The sequence below is a fragment of the Choristoneura fumiferana genome, chromosome 15 (genome assembly GCF_025370935.1).
Source record: "Choristoneura fumiferana chromosome 15, NRCan_CFum_1, whole genome shotgun sequence".
Lineage (NCBI taxonomy): Eukaryota > Metazoa > Arthropoda > Insecta > Lepidoptera > Tortricidae > Choristoneura > Choristoneura fumiferana.
This window is the reverse complement of record NC_133486.1, coordinates 6809041-6833425: the sequence shown is the minus strand read 5'-3', so window position 1 is coordinate 6833425 and position 24385 is coordinate 6809041. Positions and strand designations below refer to the sequence as shown.

The 24385-nt window shown below is 36.5% G+C and overlaps 1 protein-coding gene across 4 annotated transcripts in view; it reads left to right on the top strand.

Moving 5' to 3' along the window:
• LOC141435763 (paired box protein Pax-6-like) overlaps window positions 1-24385 on the top strand; it is a 200550-nt gene that overhangs the window by 34407 nt on the left and 141758 nt on the right. For all 4 annotated transcript variants that reach the window (XM_074098571.1, XM_074098569.1, XM_074098570.1 and 1 more), the window contains exon 5: window positions 4447-4690. In XM_074098571.1, the coding sequence (XP_073954672.1) occupies window positions 4447-4690 (244 nt within the window). The remainder of the gene's footprint in view (window positions 1-4446; window positions 4691-24385) is intronic.

The following is a 24385-nucleotide window of genomic DNA, read 5'->3' as shown; positions in this document are numbered from 1 at the left end:
GCGTACCGACGGTAGGGAGGGAAGACGTGACAGTCTGGCGAAGTCGGGAAGATGTGACTTCTACTTTCGAGAGAACGTCTGTGCCAGAGAGAGTGAGAATAATGTGCAGGTGTACGAATGGAGATCTTGGTCACTAGCTAGCGCTCAGCGTGGACCTAAGGCCTAGATGTCTTTCTATTGCTAACATGGATGACAATGATACTTGAAGACTCTCTAACGCACTTACTATTTCTCTCTTTCAAACGGATGATGATGGTAGAAAGAGATGGTAAATGCGCTCGTGAGTGCTCGGACGATTACTCGTAGCAATAACAGCCCGCTTTATATTTACGATAAATATCTATACCTTTGGTCATTTTAGGTATTTATCAGTGATATAGTTATTCAATGATATAGTTAGTTACATAAGCATATATCGCTCTTTCTCCCGCATCGCAGATCTAAACTAACGACAGTAGGTATAATACTGGTTTTCTATCTATTCTATGGTATTCGTATGGTATCCCTTTTCTTTTTTATTCTATCGGTTACTAAAAACCAAAATTTCTTATCAAACTATAAGGTTTTAAGACTTACCAATACTTTTTCGCTAATTGAAACAAAAATATTATGTATATAACCGAACAAAAAACATAAATTGTATTAACCAAAACAATACTACATCTATGTAGTAATTGGTTTACTTCAATATTACTTACTTTATCCACTGAGGTTGTTCATTCTACACACTTGGTATGTGATCCGGTAACTAAGTAAACTTATGAAGGGTCAAACTACGTCGATAGTTAAACTTGCTAAAGTCGGTTTTGATTAGATACATAATCGATATTCGAGTAGGTAGGTCGGTAGGTATACTTCCGTTTTCCAATATCTATACAGCTAACTATTTATTACCTACTGAGTGAAAGACGATAACTCAATCTGCGCAAAATATAGCCCGCTGCAATTACCGATATTATATTTTGGAAAAAAACACCTTATTAAGCTGCAAAAGAAACATCTTTCCATTACATTTGTTGTGGTTTTTTTGTATTAAGTACATGAACAAACCGTATGTTGTTTGGCAAAATTCGTAAACTTAGGTAATAAACGAGCGAAAATGCTCGCGAGCCACGAGTACCTACGCAAACAGCTCATACGTCAATCTGTCCCTCAAAATGAAAGAATTTTACATTTTTAATGTCGAACTATGCTTAACACTTGAAAGCAATCAAGTACTTCAAGAACCACTCATAAGATAATTACCGTCATTTCAACACAAACCTCGAAACAGCAACAGCGCATTTTGAATACAAAATAAATTGCGTCAAAAACGTACCGTCAAACGGCTAAAAAAGTATGAAAGGTGCCCCCTAAATACCGGGTGAGGTGAAGCGGGAAAATTATCTTATATTTGCTCAAAGTCCGTGAAGGCAGGGCGCGAATACTTTTCAATAAGCTTAGAGCGAATTTTTTTCACGAACCATCTTGTAAAGAGTCCGCGCAAATAGAGGGGCGGTATTGATCGCAGCTTTTGATTGCGCTAAGTTTTGTTAGTAAATATGAAATATGTAATCTAGTTAGAGTTAAAGAGGTTTGCGAGTGCAGGGAGGGTGTTGAATTTTAATGATTTCTTATTTGAAGGAAAGCCAGTTATGAATGTCAATAACATTTAATTTTATTCTTTTTTCGCTTTGTCTAACAATGAGGTAGGTAGTGAACACTATTAAACAATCCTCCCAAGGCACAACTTATAAAAAAAACGATTTATTTAGGTACAGGTTATAATTATAAATTAACTTATAAAATTTGTTTTTTATTTGCTTTCAAATAAATATAATGTTCAATTGTATACTAAAATAGCCCGTTTTCAGCCTTTGCGTACCTAGTGTTTAATTGCTTAAGAAACAAACAGAAACGTTTTGATAATGCCTGCAGCGTTTCACTAATTGTAAACAATTTGTTCTTTACATTTATTACTTGCGTGTGAATGCACTTAGTCATGGTTTCTTGTGAGTTGCAGCTTAAACAGGTTCTTAATCCTAACCCAAAAAACCAAAGTAGGTAAAATAAAAAAAATCCCAGCTACTGGATTCAAAAACCGAATTAAATCACAACCAAAACTAACGCACCGTGAACTACCACAAAAACACTTAAGTCCAATGAACATGCACACATTGTTAACCATACATTGTCTATGTTCAGTTTAAAAGAAATTTAATTCATACATATAAACAAAATTAAGGGTTATTTACTAATTGGTTTTAGTAGAGTCATGGAAACGAGTCAATCCGTGTGTGTAATTCGAATTAAGCGACTGTTTACAGGTCTGTACTTTGCATCGGCTTTTTTTACAAGCGGCCAGTGGCAGACGTTTTTCACGCATGGCCACACTTCTGTGCGCGGTTTGTTTATGCTTTCATTACATTATTGTATTAATAATATTAAAATTTAGAATGAATGCTGGCTGAATATTTGCCAATTATTTGCAGCAAATTCATAATTACCTGTTAATTGGAAGGTAATTGAAAATAAACATTTAAGTGGCGCATCTCATCGGGTCATCGGGCTCGTTATAAACTGCTTGTTAAAAATTTCCATTTCATCTGAAAGACTTGTCGAGACTCAACCCTTTCTAGAAATTGACGATTTTTCTACGTGAGCGCCGTGAGCGCCCTGGACGTTTGTCGACTTTTAATTATTGGCTTGTTATAATTTTCTGATCGAACAAATCTATCTGTTGTGACTCTATTAATTTCTGTTTGATTGTTAACAAGCTAATAAAACTTAGCACCGAGCACATCTGATCAAAGGAATTTAAAACTTTTTACGATCTCCATCTCTTATATCGGCTTGCAAACTCTCCACAATCTTTATAACGCTGGCCATTCAATATCAAAAAAGATAAAACTAAGAATACGAACTGTCAACCATCCTCATCATAGGCAACGAAGAAAAAACAAAACATATTTAAAAGTCGCGTTCGAACGTGCCGCGCTTTCTCGGTCCATCGGCCATCGTGCCAGCTGCCAGTCACCGCGTGGCGCGGACCACCGCGGCAGCGTATCGAGTTACCATCTATCGTCTTACGGCCTTCCTCTACGTCTAAGTTACGTCGTACGTCCGTTTTGGCGCGCTGTCACATGGTGCGGCGACAATTTTGAATTTTGTAATTTGGTTGCGTTGGGTGGTCGGTTAATTGTGATTTTATTATCTCGGATTGTTATTATCTTGAGATCTACTAACAGGCTTCTTGGTAGCTGTAAATGATGAGAAAACTTGACTAAGATGCCCACTTGTTGAGTCTACCAAGCATGGCATATCATAGCCATACAGTACCTAGTACAGTAATGAGTACATTCAAGAAAGAACTCGAATATTATACAGGATGTAGCCAGACCATTACTCCGTAAAGGATATCAGAAAAATTTAAACTGATATCAAAAGTTCGTTACCCAATGAGTAAAACCACATCAATAACTTATTTAAAAAAAAAAAACAGAAATATCCCATACATTTCGTACACCGTTAGTTGAAAGGCTTTAGTTTAAAAGGGCTAGTCATTTCACCATTATCACATGATTCATTAATTATTTTATTTTATCCACTTATCCATATCAATCAATTACCTTTTTCAAATTTTAACAAAGTTCATCAAGTAACATTGAAGAGGGCTAACTGCCTGTAAACAAAAGGTAGGTATTTCCTTCAAAAATAAATGTTAGATTTATTATTATATACTTAAAAGTTATCTAATTACAGTGTATTCGTGGAAATAATAAATCTTAAATACAAACAAACATCAAATAAACACACATAACAAACTTACGCATTAGTAATGAATACTGGATAAAACATTTCATTCACATGTCCATTATACGTAGCTGACCTTTGTTGAATAATGTAAGTGTTCAAATAAAAACAAAACCATACCTTTGATGCTCTGCCTTTTTTTAAACCCTCTATCTATGTATATGGGACGAAGAATCCAAAATGAAATTAATTATCGATTTTTAGTACGCCTTTCCAATCGCATGTCATCACGCGAGTCCTTATCGAAATATCGATGTCGGATACAAAAAATATTTCAGTGTCTTACTGGATCGAATTAATTATAAAACACTGTATTGGCTCTATCGATTTAATCTCAAAACATCGATATAAATTCAAGCTCTAACTTTTTATTGTAATAAACTATTTTCTGGCCTTATATTTTTTTTGCAGCAAAATAATAATACAGTGCGGCTAAAATCTTATTTAACGTGGGTGATGTTTGTACGAGGGCGCTTAGTTTTATTCATATTGTTAAACATCCCTTAATAAGTTTTCCTTCAGAAAAAACCCATGGTAAATTTTAAGTGTAAAGGTGATGTGTCCGAGCTACAAACCCACAACCCTCTGCTTAAGAGGCCATAGACTAAACAACTAGCCTGTCATGGCTTACACTTTTTTTTTTAATTATCCCAGGTATCCTCAATCAACCGGGTGCTCCGGAACCTAGCAGCTCAGAAAGAAAAGACCACCTCGCAGCCGCCCCCGTCAGACTGCAACACGCCTGTGTACGAGCGTCTGCGACTCCTGGGCTCCCAGTCCACTTGGCCGCGGGCGCCTTGGCCCGGCCAGATTGACACCAGGACGCCGCCGTACCAGCTGCACAGCCTCAGCCCCGGGCCGCAGATGTGCAATGGTGATATGACAGCGATGAAGAAAGGTGAGTGGCAATACAAAACAATACAATGGCTCTTTATTGTACCTAATACACCACAAATTGTAAGCGATCCAGAAAGCAGGTGGTAGGACCTTGTGCAAGGTCCGCCCGGATTGCTACCACCATCTTGCTCGCTAATCCTCCCGTGAAGCAGCAGTGCTTGCACTGTTGTGCTTCGCCGTGGAGAGTAAGACAGCCGGTGAAATTACTGGCACTTGAGGTATCCCATCTTAGCCCTCTAGGTTGGCAACGCATCTGCAATACCCCTGGTGTTGCAGATGTTTATGGGCGGTGGTGATCTCTTACCAAGTAAGCAATAGGCGACGCTTAAGAGCAATAACAGATATAGACATTATTTTACAGAGGTTCGACTACCTAAGTACCTTTACTTTACTACTTCTTAAACATATTTTTGAGATCAGCCACGTCTCTGCGGCACTTATGTGTTCTGCAAAACTCCAAAATGAAATAACATGGTACGAGTACAGTCACTTGAATTAATATCTGCCACAGTAGAGCGTGGAAAAAAATCTGACACGTCCTACAGGCCCTAGAAAAAGAGTCGTATCAGATATTTTAAGCACGCTTTGCTGTGCCAGATATTGATACTGGTGACTCTACACACATAGGTATTGCAGTGGTAGTGATATAACAAAAAAAGAGGAGAGTAACGTTTTACACTTTAATTCGCATTATTATTAGTATACTTTTTAGGTTTCTGTAGTCAACTAGGAACCCTTATAATTTCGCCATGTCTGTCCGTCTATCTGTCCGCGGGTAAGCTTAGAGACCGTTAGTACTAGAAAGCTGTAATTTGACATGAATATGCATATCAGCCACGCCGACAAGGTGGTACATTAAAAAAAGTAAAAAAAAAATGATGATACCTCCGATAGACGTAAAGTGGGGATGATTTTTTTTTCTCGAGTAACCCTATATTGTGGGGTATCGTTGGATAGGTCTTTTTAAACCATTGGGTTGGTAAGACAATTTTTCTATTCAGTGATCTGTTTGCGAAATGTTCAACTTTAAAGGGAAAATTTGAAAAATTCAAAACGGTAGTAAATATTATCAAATTTACAATTAAAATAATACCGTCTAAGATTTCTTGAGAATTATTAGTAGTTTAAGAGTAAATAGCAGCCTTAGGTATAAAGTATACCTAAACTTGGAAGATTCAGTACACAGTACGAAATTCTTAGAAACATATTATTAGATTTTTTCGTAATGGCTACGGAACCCTAGCCTGGGCGTGTACGACACGCTATTGGTCGGTTTTTAGCATTTACCTCCGTTATTATGGCAACACTTCTCGATCTTCCCAAGTGAGATGACCTGGACATGTTCATCATCACTCTAATTAGTCTTTATATAAAGCTGAGATAAAGCAAAATTGTATTTCACTTCGAGCTACTTCGACCAGCTAAACAGTGAATTTTTCTTTCTAACGACTCTACATCTTAAACCAATGGAAGCTTAACGTGTGGAAACGCCTTTACAAGTCATCAAAAATACTTGTCCCAAGACTAGACTGGATTAATAAATACCTTTTAGGCTGTATGTTACTTACGTTTTTCCTGTTTTTTTCCATACTACAAAGCAAATAATATAGTTCTAAGGGTCTTTGCACACCTTGTTTTATAGAGACGCCGTTGACGCATTACAAACGCAATAAGCATGCGAGTTGTATACATATTTACTTAAACTGTACTGTTTTGTGACTTCATATCAAATCAAACTTTACAATTTCAATAAATCATTTGTACACCCAGCACTACACGAAATAGAACCCTCTTCCATCTAAAACTCAATTTTCTAATTCATGCCGTTCTTTCAAAATTTCAAAAATATATTTTCCTGTGTATCGAATATGTGTAAACAAAAATCTGTCTCGCTCTCTCTAAAACCAAATTACCGGATCGTTCTTAATCATGTGGCAATTTTAATCACTCTTGCACGAGTATCGGATCGGATTGTCACCCACAGCTAAACACAACACAATTGCCGTCACGCCGTCTGCTTCAACTTTTTTCACCAGCGTTTTGATAGTCGATTTGCGGTCACCCCCACCCGACGGCGGGGGGGTCTCGCCTACAGTACCGTCAAAAACATTACTCTGCCCATCCGCTTGGAAGATTTAATTTTCATTTTTATCTCAAACATCCCCTTTGTAGCGGTTCTCTGTGTATCCAATTAGGTAGCTTTGAACATTTTTCTGGTCCCACACAAACTGCAGTGGAGTTGTGGAATTTTTAATTTCGATAGGGCCTCGGTCGATCGATTGTCCTATGAAACAATTAAGATTACAAGAAAAACATTTACATAAAACAAATTAACAAAAGAGTATAGATTCAAAAACTCAAGCTAGGTCTCTCTTGCATGTAGGCAAGGGTAGGTACTTCGTTTTAATGTAGTTACCGACTCGAAAGACCTAAATGAATGGAGCTGCGTGTGAAAAGAATATGTGCTTGGGTGACGACCACATACCGGTACACGCAGCGTAGGCAGCCCTCTACCAGGTGGACTGATGAACTGAGGAGGATCGCAGTAGCCCGATGGGTGCGAAAGCCGCGGAACTGGTCATTGTGGCGTTCTTTACGGGACGCCTAATTAAAGCAGTAGAAATCTTTCAGCTGACGATAGTTATGATGATTTTGATTATGACTTCCTTAAATATAATACTAAAAGGATTTAGTGTAAAAATTATGCGAATTCATAATAACCGATCTTTAAACAAGACCAGACTTAATCAATAAAAATCTTCACACAGTGATTGAATGGCAACTAAATAATTCTAATAAGAAAATATATAGTGTAGGTAGAATATGATTTTACTTTATATTAAAATTGCGCTCAACATTTCCTAAATCAAACTTTTTACAAGTCATTAATTACATTTGTTTTATTAAGGGATACATTTTATTTTAATGTCGAAATAGTACCTATTGGAGGTTAGAATCGGTACTTTTGAAAACCCAGAATGGAACCACTTTTGTTACAGTTTGTTTTCCACTTATTAACGCAAGCTACTTGATAGTCCACTCGTGCCTGTGCACCGTGAAAGTGGCGGTAAGGGCCCACCACACGGTGCGGAAACCATAGTCTATGATTTAATGAGACGTTTACGACGTCTGGGAATAGCTTTATTCTATACAACATTCTGGGTAATGATTAATGATGAAAGTCAAACAAATTGAATTTCAGGAAGCTAAAGATGTATGTTACCTACTGTATATTTTACGAGTATGATACGGCTTTTCCAATCGTTGCATGATGGTCAGATTTAAATTTAAATAAAAACTAAAAAGGAAAAATAAATCTACTTAGCAGTGCAAAGCTCTGGGCGACTAGACGACAGCATTTGGATTCCATTCAAATCGTGATCAGCTCATAAATTGTCAGTAATGGGTCCGACTGCTGAAGTTTACGTTGTTTAACAGAGTTCGGAACTGCTGGACTTGTTTTTTCTTTTTTAGTTTTTTTTTTTTATTATTAATGCAGTTGGATTTATTTCATCTTTTTTTGATGCTGCTGTGATAGCTGAAAAATATACATTTGTATGCAAAATGTATAATAACATTCACACATGCATACATAAAACATTCGAAAAACATAACCCCCTTCGGGCAGTCGGGTAAACTACCTGCTGATATATTCCTAATTAATTTTAAAAGGTATTTTATAGTACCCCTTTATCCGCAGCTTCACTCGCATAAACCATTGAATTGTATTGTATATCCCTAGCTCCACATAAACGTAGCCGAAAAAAATAAGTATAAGAATCTAACATATATACCTAACACTTGTATTTGAAACCCAGTAAACAATACCGAATAAAGACTGGTATCCCTACAGAATCCAAAATGGCCGTTCTAATTAAGCTGGCAACATTGTAAGCGATTACCCGAACATAGGACCCTTTACCACAAAGGGTAGGTACGCCCGCGGGCAGCCACGGTTTTGACACTAAACGTTTGTTTAACAATCAAAGTGGATTGTGTTGTTGCGAATAGATGACGGCTTTAGAATGCTGCTAACAAAACTATTGTTTTAGGTGATAGGATTTAGGATATTGTGTGTATTTTATAGCTAGTTCGCGTAGCCGATCAATGAGGGCTATCGCGTATTAATTCGCCACTAGAGGCGCTAGTGTAGCGTGAGGTCTCCGAAATGTCAAATCTCATAGTTTTTGGCTGAGCTACGCGGGTTTATATAAAATTAGAATAATTTTGTGAATATTTTGCAATATTTGAAATTAGTTATGGCAAATATGTGTTCCGGGGCAATGAATGTCTGTGTTTTGAGACAGTTTTGTCTTTCGGAAACCTTTGTCCTCCCTTTTTTCCGAACAAAACGGGGACTATGCAACACTGTGGCATGCTCGATATTTTTATGGTAAGGTTTTAAGGTGTATTAAATATGATTTTAATCTAAACTTTGTTTTCACGCCCGTAATAACAGACTTTGAAAGCCATACTTAAAAACCTCACGCAACAGTGCGCCATCTAGTGAGACAAAAAACGATAGCCCTCATTAAAAACATTCCATTCTTAAAGATCCCCATACTGTAGGCCCACGGGAAAAGCTCGTTTAAGAAGTCGTCTTATCTTACTTCTTACTATATTATACCAGTACTTACTATAATATTATGAACGCAGGAGTTTGTGTGGAGGGATGGATGTTTGTTACTCTATCACGCAAAAACTACTGGACGGATTTGCATGAAATTTGGCGTACAGATAATGTGGTTTACTAATGTTTCGGCGAATAACGTTTGGCAACCTGTTTCATTTCGCAACTTTTCATTTCCCAACTATGTAATATTTCAGTTGTATAAAACTAACCTAACATAGGTAACCTAAAGGGTTCTACACGATGGCCCTGAAATAAATCCTGAAATATTTACAGTTTTAGAGTTTGCGAAATGAAAAGTTGCGAAATGAAATTGGTTGCCACACGTTACGTTACGAAAAGGCAGTACTCGAGGTAATGTACATAGGCTACTTTTTATCCCAAAATAATTTATGGTTCCTATGGGATCAAAAACGTTTTAAGCTAAATACTAATTCTGTTCGAGCGAAGGCGTGGGCAAAACCTAGTTTAGAAATAAAATAAAAACTATGTTGGATAACCAAAATTACTTACAATTGAGGTATCATAGTTGCGAACCGGGGTTTGCTGAGCCAATGAGGGCTATCGTTTTTTGTCTCACTAGATGGCACACTGTTGCGTGAGGTTTTTAAGTATGGCTTTCAAAGTCTGTTATTATGGGCGTGGAAACAAAGTTTAGATTAAAATCATTTAATACACCTTAAAACCGTACCATAAAAATATCGAGCATGGCACAGTATTGCATAGTCCCCGTTTTGTTCGGAAAAAAGGAAGGACAAAGGTTTCTGAAAGACAAAACTGTCTCAAAACACAGACATTCATTGCCCCGGAACGCATATTTGCCATAATTATTTTCAGATATTGCAAAATATTCACAAAATTATTCTAATCATAAATAAACCCGCGTAGCTCACCCAGAAACTATGAGATTTGACATTTCGGAGACCTCACGCTACACTAGCGCCTCTAGTGGCGAATTCATACGCGATAGCCCTCATTGCCAATAATGCTAATTCTTGTTTAATACGATATTGTATTTACTACGAGTATGTATACTTAATCCGGCTAACGCTAAATTAATAGTTGCTCAACAACTACGGTTCGCAAAGGTACCTTTACCGTTCTTTACGCTTAAAAATTGACACGCTCCAACTACAACTATTTATTTAAGGAGACGTTAAGGACCCTGACTAGGGATCGTAGTAAGCTTCAGTTAAGGGTCCTACACAGCGATAGACGCGGAACTAATTTTATTTTCGCCCCAGTGTAGGGGGACGTTTATCAGCGGCCACGGGATTTGGCTCGTTATTTTAATGTTAATTTATTTATGCGTTTAGCAGTGTCCGGAACATGCTTGGTTTTACCGATTGTTTTTGGTTGAGGTGGCTTTGGTGGAACCTGAAAATTTAAGTCGAAAACGCCCAGTCTAAAAATTCTTTACAATTTTGTCATTTTTGTGTTTTGGGTAAAAACAGTTTAGTAAGTACTTCAATTGTTTTGTGTGACATGTGATATAGGTAAAGCGGAAGTGCAAGGATCAGAATAACTGATCCTGGTATTCCTGAGTTAACCTCTAAGGTAAACCTGGTATTCAGAGTATAAGTAAGAAGTGTCGAAATATATGAAACTGTAATTGCTAACACAAGGTTTAAGTACTTTTTTTTAAAAGACCTTGCAAGCGGCTCTAGGAACAACACAGTAAATTATATTTTTAATTTATAAAATTTGCATTTTATGACATAAAATAATGAAATTCACGACTTATGGTTTTCAACCAATCAAACCAAAGATAGTCCAACTTTACATTTGACTTTGGCTTATGGCTTTGACAAAGCTTCGACACGGAGAGGACTCTTTTAGCCACGACAAACGCAAGGTCAAGACACAGAATAAATCCATTACGACGAAAACTAAATAAAACGAACACTGGCCGGTGATAAATGCCTTCAAAGAAGAACACACATATATAAAACTGTGCGTGCCGAAAAGAGACCAACTGCCGTCTGGTGAGACCAGATAAGAAAAAGAAAAATGTCACAGGATATATATCTGCGGGGTCCGTTATGGGGTTCCGTAGCACTAAATTAGTGAGATGTATGGCGCGTTGAATATTTATTTATTGGGTCGTGAATTATTGTCTTTAAGTATTGTGCGGCGGGCCAAACGTGTTTAGATGTAATATTACTCCCAGATTACTGAGTCACTTGGGAAAACCATAGACGAAGTAATAAAATTAAAGAGAGTCTATGGTTAACTTTCCAAATAGCACTAAGAATAGACAATATCTGAAACAAATTATTTTATTAATAGCAAATGTTTTTATTGTGGCAGCTATGATAATTTTATTTTATTACATAGTTTAATTGTATACCTATCTTCTCAAATTAAATTTATTACAGTCAATTTATCAGTCGCTTTTGTCTAACAATTCTGAAATTATTTCTATGTCGTTGTCGTAGGTATTCAAGGTGCCTTTTTAAGAAGAATATTCAGAAATGTGTCGTTTTCGTTTTGTTATATGAATATTAAAAGGATTTACGTATTGACGTGTGATGTGATGTACGTGGGTTGGTCTCGGCATAAGTTTGTAGGCTGGGGTGACTGTAGGCGTATAATGGAGTCGTAAAATTGAGAATTAAAAGAAAGAGGCATGAAAATTTTCATCATATGAGCTGTGTAGGACGTCCACTGTTGGACCAATTGCTTTGGTTGGAAGCGGCCTGCATCCACTGTGAACCCGCGACGTTATCCAGGAAATTTTATGAGTGAAATGAATACAAGCGTTAACTCAAAAGCGTTAGGTACGTTTTTCTGCGCAACTACTTTGCGCACCTTTTTCTTTGAAATCATGTGACAACTGTCAACGTCATAAGAAATTCATTTTTCACTTCTCATTCTGTAAAAGTACGAGGCGGGAGTAAAGTGAGTACTTTAGTCCCTAGGGAGTAAAAGTAATTATTTTTTTAATTTACTTCTCAAACACTACTCTCTCCTACGCAAACAGCCAGTACTTGCTTAGTTTTTGGCATAAAATATGATTGTGTGTGGACCATTTTCATGACGAAAATGTTACGTTCTTAATCTACGTGGGCTTAGTTCTATGCTTTTTTCGGCATAGAAGGTGGCGCCATTCTATTTATTCCAGTTTGTGTGTGGACCATTTCGTCGATGCGATTTTGTTATATCTATGTCTGGTTGGCAATAAATACTTAGGTAGGTACCGCGAAAACTTTGAAATTGTTGTAGAGCGTAAATCATAAACGTTTAAAATAGATTCATTATTCTCACAATACTATCTTTTGCCGCCGAAATCTAGAAAGATTTATTTGAAAACCTATGAAAGTTTTATGGACTGGAGGGGAATAAGAAACGCATTAATTCTTTCACAGAAAGCGATTTCTTGCAATCGAAGTGAAAAATAGAGTTTTCACCACGAGACTAAAACTCGATATAAACCCTCGGATAAATAGATGGCTAACCATCTCGGGTATATATTGGCTTATTTTAGTCCCTCGATAAAAAATATACTATATTTTACCTTTGGCCTTGCAAGACAATCGTGGGCCAATTAACTATTTTACCAACACATTGGGCGTCTCCTGCGTTACCAAAATTGTCTCTGGCGTTACCAAAAAATCGTACTTCCAACAAGATATTTCACGGTTTAATAGCTTAAACTTGCGTAGGATGGCATGTATTCATATACACCATCTATTAAATTACAGAAAAACATGTTTACTTACAAAAATCTGCAATTGTATGAATAATATCGCGGACAGATTAGTGTCGGTAAAAAAGTTGATTGGCCCTCGTACGTTTTTTTCGTCATAGGGTTTTGGCAAGTGTTAATAAAAGAGGGTCTTAGAGGGTAAAAGAGGGAGGCTCAGGAATATTTTTTTATGAGAAATAAACCTAACACTGATGCTAAATTTAGCGTGATCAAAATTCTTGCCATTTTCACTCCGTTGTTCTAATAAACGTAGGATGCTAATGACGTTTAACCGAGCAGTCAAAACGCTCGAATATTCGCTCAAAACTCCAGTCGTCCATCGGAGCTGACAACCGGGGGGCTACTACGAAAATCGAAGTTCGTGCCGTCCCACTCACTCTCGTATTAAACAATATAAGCGTCAGCGGGACGGCAAGGTACGAAGTTCGAATTCTGCACTTCGTAGTATAAGGCCAGATACTTTTTTTAAGCCTTTAACTAACACTTCTGGTGTTCAGCGGGACTTATCTAACCACTGGATGAAATATCCAATATCTCGTGTAATCTAGGACACATCGAACTGAGTGGGAGTCTTTGATACCAGACAGGCTACAGACGCTCGTATTATACATATAACGCTCCCGTAAATCGGCGTACTCTTTGAGGCTATTTTCTAGTCGAATGGAGATCCTAAAAATGGATAATTCGGTGCCAATATTTGAAAGCGAAGTATACGTTATTAAACTAAATTGAGGTCTACATATTTTTCCTCGTACCTATGTAATTTACTAAAAAATATGTAGGGCTTCAAATATAAATCGATTGTCGTATTCGAAGCATTTTAGAACTGCACTATAATATTTGGCAAATTAATTTTGTTGTTGTTTGTACAGAAGACAATGTTCAAACGATTGCACGAAAATTCGAAACTGTTGGAAATGTACCTACGAGTACATAAAAATGAGTGAGGTAGTAAATTTTCTTCTTCAATATAACTGCGCCAAGTTGGGGCGGGCAGCTTATTTTAACCTGAGTGCAAGGAGAGGTATTGTTTTATATAACAATTATCTACTTTAGGTAGAGTTGACCTGGGAAAGTACAGTTGGTACAGTATCTGCCGATACTAAAATATGTCTCAAGACATATCTACATCTTCAGCTATAGTAAAATGGCCGAAACGTCAATAAATTAAATTGATTACACCTAAATAATTCTCATTTAACAATACTCGCGAAATTTTAAGCCGTACACAAATCCCCATTCCCGTGTCTTTTATATTCCTTTAAAATACAAATTCTAACCCATTTCCAGCTCTTTAAACCGAAACGTTAAGACACAACGAAAATAGAAGGGCTTCTACCTACAACCAACTACGTACATATACTGTATATATGTGGATCAAAGGGGCCGCTTTGTATGCCGCATGCCATGTGCCGGATATACATAGCGGCTATGTGCAGGGTTAGATATTTTGATTCGGAATTATGTTTATGGATAGACGGATTTGTATTTCGTGTTTGATGAGCGGCAATGGAATACTTTGCCATTACGTTAAATATTGTTTTTAGTTTGTTTATTTCACAACAGATGTCGCTATCTAATTTAATAATAAAAGGGCCGGCAATCGCAAAAGAATTGATAATTCTTAAGCAACCGCTGTCTGCATAACATGTGCGTTCTAAGTTCTAATTCAGCCTAGAACTACTCTTCGTCCGCGAATTCGTTCGCGTGAACTAAAAGGTCTGGCAGAAAACAGAAAATAATTTCCAAGCTATTTCAAAATTATCATTAGAATCTCCCAAGGATTCTTCGTTTAAGTTATTATGAAAAATAGCCGTGCGAATTCATGTTTCCAGACTTAGACTTGACATTTCGAGATTTCACCTGCCTACCGTGAGTTGTATATAAATTAAAACTGCTTTTATTTTAGCCTTAATTGAATAGAACAACGTAAGAGGTGTGGTGTTAAATAAAATAACATATTTATGTATAATGTAAGTATTTGCGTACGATCACTTCAAGCTATAGGCATTTAAACTTTTACCTACGTAGACGACAACTACACCGTTCTCTATCCTAACCACTGAAACCCCATCACTACCAATTACAGGGTAACCTAGGCGTATTTTGGTAACCCACCCTAAAAGGTACGTATTTAAACGACCTCCACCCCTGTGGAACTCACTCGCCTGCTTATACGTTCTATTTTGCCTTGAAGCATTCACGATAATACTAACCAATACACACAGCGTTTAGTTTTGTTATAACCGTAAACTTTAAGAGTAGTTGTTAATATCCCTAATTTAATTTGTCAAGTTTTTCGTTATAAACTAAATTAGCAATCAATATATAACTACTTGATCCCTACTTTTGTCTTTGTTCGAAAATTCGAAACGTGGCATTTGCTGACGTGACAACTGGCATAATTTCAGAAATCCCACAGAAATCCACTTCTCTCTGGTGTCAAATTATTGTACACAATACATTACTGTCCCAATTTTTTTTTAAATAATTACAGTCTGGAAGTTAATGCTTTTAAAATTTATTGTAATATCACGTTATAGCACTATCTAGGTAGCTACTATTTCTATATTGCAATGAAACAGACCTGTATTTGCTTGCCATAGTATTTTTGGTTTTAAATGTGCCACTTAAATATTATTGTATGTTCATCGTTCTTGGTCTTTGCACCTGCAAAGCAATTCAATGGTGCGTGTGAAGTTCCCAATCCGCACTGGGCCCGCGTGGGAACTATGGCCCAAGCCCTCTTGTTCTGAGAGGAGGCCTGTGCCCAGCAGTGGGACGTATATAGGCTGGGATGATGATGATGATGATCGTTCTTGGTCACTTTCCATATTTTTGAAGCATTTATGTACAAAGTATAAATTTATTCCTTCATTGTAAAGGTTGCCTGGAAGAGATCTCTCTGAAGCGATAAGGCCGCCTATTGTTTACCTCAAAAAGTCTCTGTGTATATACCAGTTTTTCTATACTGCTTTCTGTGTGTGTTGGTGTGCAATAAAGAGTTAAGTACAAAAAAAGTTTTGTATTGTATTGTTTATTAAGAGTTATTACCTACTCGTCGGCCAAAATGGTTACGTGTGACTCCATGATTTAGGTTGATTTACGACGCATTCGTGAAGACTGTGCTTTCGTTTAAACCCATTAAATCATTGCTTTACGAATTATTGTATTGACATAGATAGTCGCTCCCTCTTCAGTACAAAAATATAGTGGAGTTGGCTGATGAACATACCTCCCTGAAAACGCCACAATGGCCGATCCTGCGGAGTCTACATCCAACAGACTCCCGTAACCTTTAGCAGGTCATTATTCCACACGATGTTGACTCGTGTGTGTCATCCGGCCTAATCTTGTTTTCAGACGATCCTAGGACTAAATTTCAGCAGTTTAATAGTACATACCATACCTAATGTGGATTTTTGTAACAATATAAATGGGGCTAATAATCCGACTTTATTTTTCATTCATCTCTCCCAGGCAAAGGGATTAGGCCCCACGCAGCCTATTCAGGCTTTACACGACAAACCATAGATACCGCTTTGTTTATTCATTTACATCGGTAATTGGCAACGTCGGGGTTGCCATGCGCGCGAACGCTCCACAAAGGGTTTCGGCCAATAACGCATGAAACGCGATTATAAAACATGAAAACGCTGCTAAAGGGCGGTCCGGAACCCTCTGTCTACAGCATTGCGTAATTATACATGTGTTAATTTGCGTACGTTTGAACAAAGTACTTAAATACCACAGTATGTTGTGTAGAGGATGTTTATTTGTAAATTAGTTCTGTGGGTCCTTTTAAAATAAAAGGTTAATACATTTACGCGAGTTAAAAGATTGATAATGTTATCTGAATAGCATTTTAAATAATGACGTAGCCTATTCAGTGCCCAATGTAACGCTGAGTAAATCAAAAACTGGATATAAGAGAATCGGACACGCACTTCTCACTAAGGTTCCGTAACATTGTAGGTACCTATACATTATCAAGATCGAGCAAAAACATCGAAAAAGCTCTTGTATTATTAACTTATCTAAATATTATACATGTGGCAGACGGGGGAATTGACTGCGGAACCTCATATTCTATAGTAATAGAGCCCAGTTCGTATACCAGGAAACCCTAAAAATTAAAAGTCAAAATAAATCATCAACATATATCATTGAATTAAGGATACCATATACGTTTTCGAGGAAATTAAATCAAAACGAAAGTTATAATGATTGTGATAGATTATATCATTAAGCCTCGTGAGATTCAATTTCTGACACAAAAAGTTTTTAACGCGTTCGTGTTGGCATCTCAATTAATATTAGTTATTGGCAGCGCCTCTAGCGGTGCGTACCTACCGACAGTAAACTCTTGTCATAGTATTAAACGCTTTAGCAAAAAGTTTGTTGGGCATTTCTGTTTTAAGAGTTCTTTTCCATGGTATAATTTTGAGTTTTTCTACTCAAAATCGTAATTAAGTAAACTACTTAGTAGACTAGGTACTAAGTAGATTGTGCCTATTTTTTTAGAGTCAGTCTTGTGTCATTTTATCATACAAGTTTATGGCTCATCGGATTCAAAAATTCTATGTAAAATTCTAACTGAAAATAGGTAGTGTAATAGGATATCACGTTCAAGTTAGGTTAATTCCAATTTTCTTTTACCTCTTTCGAGTATTATGAAATTTACTTTTCCACCAAACATCTACCGTATACATTTTCATAACCAATAAGCAAAATAATTCGCAACCACCGCACCATAGACACGACCTAATAAATAAAAAACAGCCGGTTTGGGCGGAGCCGTGTTAGTGCCGCCCCGGTACCTCCCACGCGGTAAACACACGCTTGTTGTTGCTGTCACACTTGTACCATAGACAGTAGAGTCTATGCGGATAGCGCAAACTTTTTCAAAACAATTGCAGACATTATCATTATTGTTTTTGAATGACAAATGCAATACTGTTTTAATTTAAACATTATTTATACGCATAAATATCAGAGCTGTTTAAGTGCTTATAAACTTTTAGATGTTATACAGTCGTCGTTTCGTACTAATCGCGTAAGTGCGTCTTCAGATATTTTTGACCACAGATCCGGTGTTCATAATCGTGACAGAGTCTAAATACTTAACTACAAGAACTACCTATTAGAAATTATCTTAAACCGACTTCAAAAAGGAGGTTTTTCAATACCGAACTACGTCGGGATCTTGTTAAGGAATAAAATTATTAGAGCATTTAAAATAATGACTGCTATAATTTTAAGCTGTCTGTCTCCATGACACTTTCTCTAACCTAACCTGAGCCTATTCAGAATATTATTTAATAATTAATTTGTATATTTGACTGTAATTTAACGACTCAAAATCTAAAAATCGTTTCGGTCTACCTCCTAAACTCTTAGATAATTAAAGACTTTAATTATCTAAGCCTAAACTTTATAAGTTATCTCAAGCAGAAAAGAGTTGCAATTTCAAAGCATCAAACATAAGAAAACATAATTTAATGCATTTCAAAACGTTCAAATCTCCCACTTAGCATATACCTACTCCAGCTAACGTATATTGAAACCTGATACCGTTTTGATTACTTATCTGTGAAAATGAACATTAAGCACATTCAGTATGCACCCCACCTGCGCGCTGGCGCCCTTTCCCGCCGTTTGCACAAAATGGCGGATGCGTGACCAAAATTGTAATTCTTATCATTTTTCACATCAACTGCCGTTTGAATTTTAGTGGCTGCTAATAAAAACGTGTTATTACGCTGCCCTTTGAAATTAAAATGAATTCAGGACCTTAAATAAAATAAAGCTCATTTTATTCTTGCATTTGGATAGTAAGCACAGTCATGTAGGTGATAGCTTTCAGCGATAAAATTTTGTATAGAGATACATAGGATAGGTTTTATCCCGGAAAATATCTATGGCAATTTCATCACAATTGGTTGAGTACTTTTAGCGTGGAAGCGTAACAAAAAAAACAAACATGTATACTCACTTTTGTATTGTTAGTAGTGTTTGTTTAGTAAGGAAGTACGATTTGATGAAGTTACTTAATAATTTATTACAAATTTGGAACACTTGCACAAAATTTTAACCAACAAAACCAAAATCTCATTAACTTTGTTGCAAACAGAACAAAGTCTTAATTAAAAACAGGAATTCGTTAGTTAATATTTCCATAAATGCAGAAGCATTGCGAAATGCCACCCCCAGGGGAGGCCGCGTCACGGCGATGACATTTTTGCGATAAGGCAACACTCTAGCCGCCATATTACTGGGTTTAGCTGGCAACGTATTTATGGCGTCACTAGTAAAACATGCTTTTTACCTCTAAATATCTTTTTACCTACTGTGATTAATTTACATATAAAATTTTATAAACTGATTTTATTAATATCAACTTTTGATGAATGACATATATTATTTTGTTAAAATTAAAAGCACAGTAGGTATTACAACAAAAAATTAAAGTACATTTTAAACTACTGTTAAATATGATGATAACTTTTGAAAACTTTCAAGGCGATGTTTCATTGATCAATAACGATTTCAATTTAATTTCATAATCAGCCCCACATTTGGGCGCCACGTTTCATAAATTTTACTGATAAAGCTGCTATTTAAAACAAAACAACTTTTTTTACAAATAAAATCAAATCCGTAAACATTTGTATTATGATATCATCACATCAGCAGCAGTAGAAAGTCCACCTTATTATGATATCACAGTCCCATATTGGGCGCCACTTTCCAAAAACATTGAAAACAGCCCCCTAAAACACTAGATTCAGTTTGTTCAGTGCGTGCTTCGCTAAAATAATAATACAAGCTTGCAGCAAAAAACCCAGATAGTCCCCGCAAATGTTTATTAGTCAGTGTATCTATCCGTTGTCATCCCAGTAGACATAAATAGTGACACGTCCATTATCTGATACAGATCTCACATCATTACGCCGCCTTCATGATACATTAATGTTTCGCACTCTGACAGATGAGTCTCTGATCCAAATACGATACAAATCATATTTTACCCCCCCGGTATATACATTTTCATGGGATTTTAAGCCGTAGATCCCTGTCATAGGCACCGTCCGACACGCAACTACAGATTGTAAAACGTCGTCAAATAATGCTGCTATGAAATTGGCGGTGTTACAAGTTACGAAATGTGAAAAGAAATGAAATGCGGTTAAATTTTGCAAAGAATTTTTAAGGGTAAACCATTGAAAACACACTTTTTGTTGGCTTTAAAATCTTTAAAGTATTTGCCTGCATTCATCTAAATTCTTTATCTTACTAGAAGTTCATTAGGCTGTGCTGTCACCAAATTAATTTCTACGCCATCATAATACAAATTTACGTCATTAAATGAGTAAAGATATAGACAAATAAAATTAGTTACTATGATATGGTTGCATGGTTGACCAGGAAACAAATTAGTAAGGCTGTACAGTACGGTAGGTGACATACAACCGACCAATCGAAAGAAAACAGATTCCAACATAAGCAGACCGAAACATGGACGGATTAATGTTTATTGTTTAATAAATTATTTTTATTAAAGAAAGAAAGTAAGTAAGTAATTTATTTATAAACAAGAATGAGATATACACAGGTTAGAAAAAAAATACAATACGTCTCTGCATATTACTCGTTATGTCGTCTCGTATGTCGGTTAACACTGCAATGACCAAACTATACTAAGATACCAAACCCAAACCAAAACACGTATGCTCATACACTACACTTCTACAACTCGGGCAGCAATTAGCACCATAATTATTATTACTGGTAATAAAAGAAACTTATATATTAGAAATTATGCTTTACATCGTGTTACCGAAAGTACTTAACACGAGTGCATAAAGAATATAGGTAGAATAAAAATAGAACCTCTCAATTATCAGACCTAGAATCTACTTAGCTTTCTTTTTCCCACACGTCTTACCCAAACAGTGTAAACGTATAATATACTCGTGCCCTTGACTGTAGGTAGAAACCCAGCACAAAAGCACTTCGTTAAAAATACATGATTTTTGCGCGAGCAGCGAAACTATCTTTATTCCAGCAGCCCGCCTGCGAAAACACACGGCCCACAGAGCGTAACAAGCGTGCTCGTCAGTAAAAAACAATTTTTAGGGTTCCGTACAAAAAACGGAACCCTTATAGGATCACTCGTGCGTCTGTCTGTCTGTCCGTTCATCTTTCACAGCCAATTTACTCCGAATCTACTGAGCCATATCGGGTGAAATTTGGTAGGATGGGGTCGATCAACTTTTTCTTGTACCTACCTCGTTGCCATGCTTACGTCCCCTGGACAACTTTTTAAAACCACGGTTTTCTATAAGTTTTCTATGGTTAAAATTCATCGAGTATTAATTTTTGTCATAGTTACAAGCTTATTATTTTATAGACTATCTCCTAAGCATATTAGTCGCATATATCAAAGCAATATCTTTAAGAAACTCTGTCACTGTTGTCCCTTGGACAACGGAACAGAATAACAAAGAAAAAGTTGATTGACCGGTGTAATCCTATGACCAAAACACAGATGTGAAAATTTTTTTTTTAAACTGGTTATTTTCGGGGGACAGATTATGAAATAAACTAAAAAGTTTTGCAAACCTTACTGTCATTTACCAAATGAAAAGGCTCGTTATGGAGGATCTTATTTTTTTGTTATTATTGCAAAATTAATAGTTTTGATTTTATTCATGAAAAAGACGAAAATTGATCATCCCCCCGCCATGATCTCCGAAACTACTGAGCCTAAAATTTTGAAAAAAATCAAAATATAGTTATATGCTTGTAGATTACCTACAGGAAAACCTATAAGAAATCTATCAATTGAAAATAAAGCGATAAACTCAATAATAATACGTTCACTTACTGAAAATAGTTTATACACACACAAAATTATATAATATTTTATTTCATATTTTGTATTTCAATTATTTTTGTAACTTTTGTGTGTAACTATGTATTATATGTGTGTGTCGAATAAACTTTTTTCATTCATTCATTCATAAAACACCACTAGCCTAGTTAACTCGCGGCTTACTGTAAGGATTTCAAATGTGATATTTTGTATTAATTTAAAAAGAACCGTAAAAACATTTATAAAAAAAATAGAGGAAAACATTTAACTTTGGCATTGTACGGAACCCTTTCCACGCGAGTTCAACTCGCACTTGGCCGGTTTTTATTTTGACTATCGCTTCGTCAATGTCTGTATTACCCCTACTTATATTAGTATCCGATTTGACAAGTGCCATCCTTATACAACGTCTGACCATAAATTATACACAGAGCGATTTTGTACTACGCTACGTCTAATCCAAATCCATGAAAATACGGCCCAATGGAGCGGTTACTTCATATGTCCGATCCGAATCCGTGAAAATATGGTTCTCAGTAGCTGTCAAAAATATGTATTTTTATGCATATATTCATTTATTTATCATTGAAGAACCGAAAGGACATAAAACAATTTAGTGCCCACAACATATAATTGCACACAGCATTGTACACCAACTAATATTCTCTAAAAGAAAAATAGAAGAAGAAAGAAGAAGATTGATTTATTTGCCAACATGAACAATACAGGATAGGCACACAGAATACAAATAAACAATAAACTAATTTAGAATCTCAGCCTAATGTGTTTGCTAGTCCCTTGCACTGTGACAAAAGGAACAGGCAAAGCTGCAGGCGGCTTATTATGTTTATTCTAATGCTAATTTTTGCCAATGAAAATTAAGCGTGGTAAATTATAAACACGTGATAAAAAAATGTGTTCCTAGCTGAGATAGTGAAATATAAGACACGAATCCAATTTTTTGCTTCGTTTAATTTGAGATGTTCTTACTTATTCTTTATAGACTAATTAACGTTAATGCATTACATTATCGAGCATTAACTGAGCTAGAAATATTATTTTTGGTCCACTTTTTTAAAAACTTAACCGAGGTTTTCAAAAAATGTCGGACACGTTTTTTTTGTCAATCAATCAAAAAACTATTATTAGCTGTAAGTGTAAGACAAAATACGTCTCGATTTCGCGTTATTCAATTTGCACGAACATGCAAACGTTCCGCTAGAGGCGCTCTTCGTGTTTGCATACAAATTGAGATTTTAACGCGAACGCGATCGAGACGTATTTTGTAACCGAAAACTTACACTAAGGGCACTGGTTAAAGTTCCGTGTAATGTCACACCTACGTCAGAATTTTACTAAGAAGTGACATCACGGGCCCCGCTCCCGAACTATGACGTGCTTCATCTATATCTTTGTAATTTTTTGTTTGATTGACATAATAAAATATATGTAAGTGTCCAATATTTTCTGTTAATCTATTTGACAGACTAAAGAGTTTTTTCTGTGCCCAGGAATCTACCAAATTTGTAGGTTAGAAAGCTAGAAGAGTCATTTTGTAGCTTAAGGGGCTGTTTCACCATCCATTGATTAGCGTTAACCGACGGTTAGGTGTGATGCCGTCTCTGTCTATTCGAACAAAACAAATAGAGACGGCATCACACCTAACCGCCAGTTAACACTAATCAATGGGTGGTGAAACAGCCCCTAACACTCATAGTGGCGCCCAACTAGGGGCCAGCGAAAACTAAGTGATGATAACAACCGTTGTAGCCATTCTACAGTTATTTCAAGCGTATAAATCACAGACTCTCGAATATTCCATCCAGATAACAGTAGCATACTACCTCTCAACTTTATATTCCCTCGTTATTAGATATTCCGAAACCGTTCCATTATTAAGCCATACATTTTTAAGCGCGGCAGGGTTACGTGGTAGGCCCGCGTTATCGTCAGTTTCTACATGAACGCGCGCGTTACGCCCCCCCCCTCGCCCGGGGGGGGACGGAGACAAGCACCGCGGAATCTTGACACTTTAACTTAATTTATTTGCTTGAGAATTTGCGGTGCTGTAGATTAAAAATTGAGTTGGAAGTTGGTTTGTTTAGAGATTTATGTTGCTCTGTGCTACTTGAGTTTTGGGGCCTAGATCCTTATAGAAGACAACTTTGGATCAATAGTGGACATGTTTCTTTACCAATTAATTAATTGTAGGTATAGTCATTTTAGCATCAATATCTGAATCTGACATAACAAAGCGCGCTTAAATGTCTGATACGACTCTGTTCCTAGGGCCGGTAGGAAGTGACAGATATTTTTGCACGCTCCGCTGTGGCAGATATTATTGCAGGTGACTTTACGATATCTACTGAAAAATGTTTTTACGAGTGAGATAGCTAAAATGCTTTTGTTTTGGGGCAGTCGTATAATAAATAAATAGGCGAAACGTCCTTTCTCGAGCGTCGACCAAGATTGTTTCTTT